This window comes from Nanorana parkeri, unplaced genomic scaffold (genome assembly GCF_000935625.1).
Source record: "Nanorana parkeri isolate BGI_ZX_2015 unplaced genomic scaffold, ASM93562v1 scaffold2694, whole genome shotgun sequence".
Lineage (NCBI taxonomy): Eukaryota > Metazoa > Chordata > Amphibia > Anura > Dicroglossidae > Nanorana > Nanorana parkeri.
Window position 1 is genome coordinate 111,976 of NW_017308962.1, and position 1,587 is coordinate 113,562.

At 54.5% G+C, this 1,587-nt stretch overlaps 1 protein-coding gene across 1 annotated transcript in view; it reads left to right on the top strand.

Moving 5' to 3' along the window:
* The window catches only part of NECAP2 (NECAP endocytosis associated 2), a 9,828-nt gene that overhangs the window by 7,201 nt on the left and 1,040 nt on the right, over nucleotides 1-1,587 (top strand). The window contains exon 5 of the mRNA XM_018574045.1: nucleotides 476-623. Coding sequence (XP_018429547.1) covers nucleotides 476-623 — 148 coding nt within the window. The remainder of the gene's footprint in view (nucleotides 1-475; nucleotides 624-1,587) is intronic.

Sequence of the window (1,587 nt, forward strand, 5' to 3'; positions counted from 1 at the left end):
CCCCCCCCCCCCACGCTGCAAGGGTTAAGTGCTCATTTTTGACTAGGCGACTGGAGTAAATCATCTTTCCTTTTACTTCCAGAACAGCTTACGAGAGATAGGCTCCGCCCCTTTTAGCAGGAAACGCGTCACCCCTAGTTGTTTTAAAAGGCCCGCCTCCCTCCTAGCTCCTCAGTTTTTTGTGTTTCCTCCGTCAGGGGGAGACATGTCACCGGAACGGGGGGGTGATAGGGGAAAGGACCTGCCTTAGAGGTGAGGACGCCGAGGGGTGGAAGAGGGGAGCACTGACCGTCGGGGGAGGAGGGATCCGGTGAGAAGTAGTCCTTTTACTCCGGCCCCCCCATACAGAAATGAACGCGCAGCCCTTGCAGCGCCGAGGCGGCACCCCTGTAAGGGTATGTTTTGCGGTTAGCCCGTTATCTGCGCCTTCGCGTGCCCTAATCGCTCACCTACCCTCCCTCTTTCCTCTCCTCAGGTGGGTGAAGCAACAGACAGAGTTTGCTAAACAGGCGCAGAACCCGGACACCGGACCCAAGCTGGACCTGGGATTCAAGGAGGGACAGACCATCAAGATCAATATAGCGGTACGCTCTAACCGGAGGGAGCTCCGTCTCTTTCTGTCTGTGATTGGCTCAGATATTTCTGCCTGAAGGTCCGATTCCACAAGCTGGACTCTGCATCGGGTCCTCCCCGGCTGCTGGGTGGAGATCCGTTGCGGAGTCGGCGCCGAGACTTCTCGTATCATTGAGGCTTTATCTTGTACATAAAGATTTGTGTCTTGGTGGGCAGTGATGGCCGGGCCTTGTGGTGGGAGAATTGTCCTTCACTTTCAGCAGGTGTGTCCCCCGTCCTCCATACTAGGGACGCACCGATACCGGTTTTTTGGTACCGATAAAAAAATTTCGGTACTCGCCGATACTAATAACCGAGTAACGGAAGCCAGGTGGCATCTAATGACTCGCCACCTGGCTTCCCGATTAGCCGGGCACCATCTAATGACTCGCCACCCGGCTTCCCGATTAGCCGGGCACCATCTAATGACTCGCCACCCGGCTTCCCGATTAGCCGGGCACCATCTAATGACTCGCCACCACTACACCCGAGTGATACACAAATGTTCATAGTTGAGGTATTTATTCAGCGCCGACAATTTACGCAGTGCTTTACACAGTGCACATTCACATCAGTCCCCGCCCTTCAGGAGCTTGCAATCTAAGGTCCCCATCTCACATACATACATACATACATACATACATACATACATACATACATACATGGGCCAGTTACAGACGGGGGCCAATTACCCCTTCCAGCATGTCTTTGGAGTGTGGGAGGAGACCCACGCAAGCACGGGAAGAACATACAAACTCCATGCAGATAGTGTCCCGGCTTGGATTCGACCCAGGGACCCCCCAGTGCTGAAAGGCAGAAGCAGTAAACCAGGGGTAGCAAACCTCCTCCGGCCCTCCAGCTTAGGTGAAACTACAAATCCCATGATGCACCTCTCTCCGGGAGTCGTGGCTGTGAGAACCTTGCAATCCCTCATGGGATTTGTAGTTCCACCGCAGATGGAGGGCCGGAGGTTTG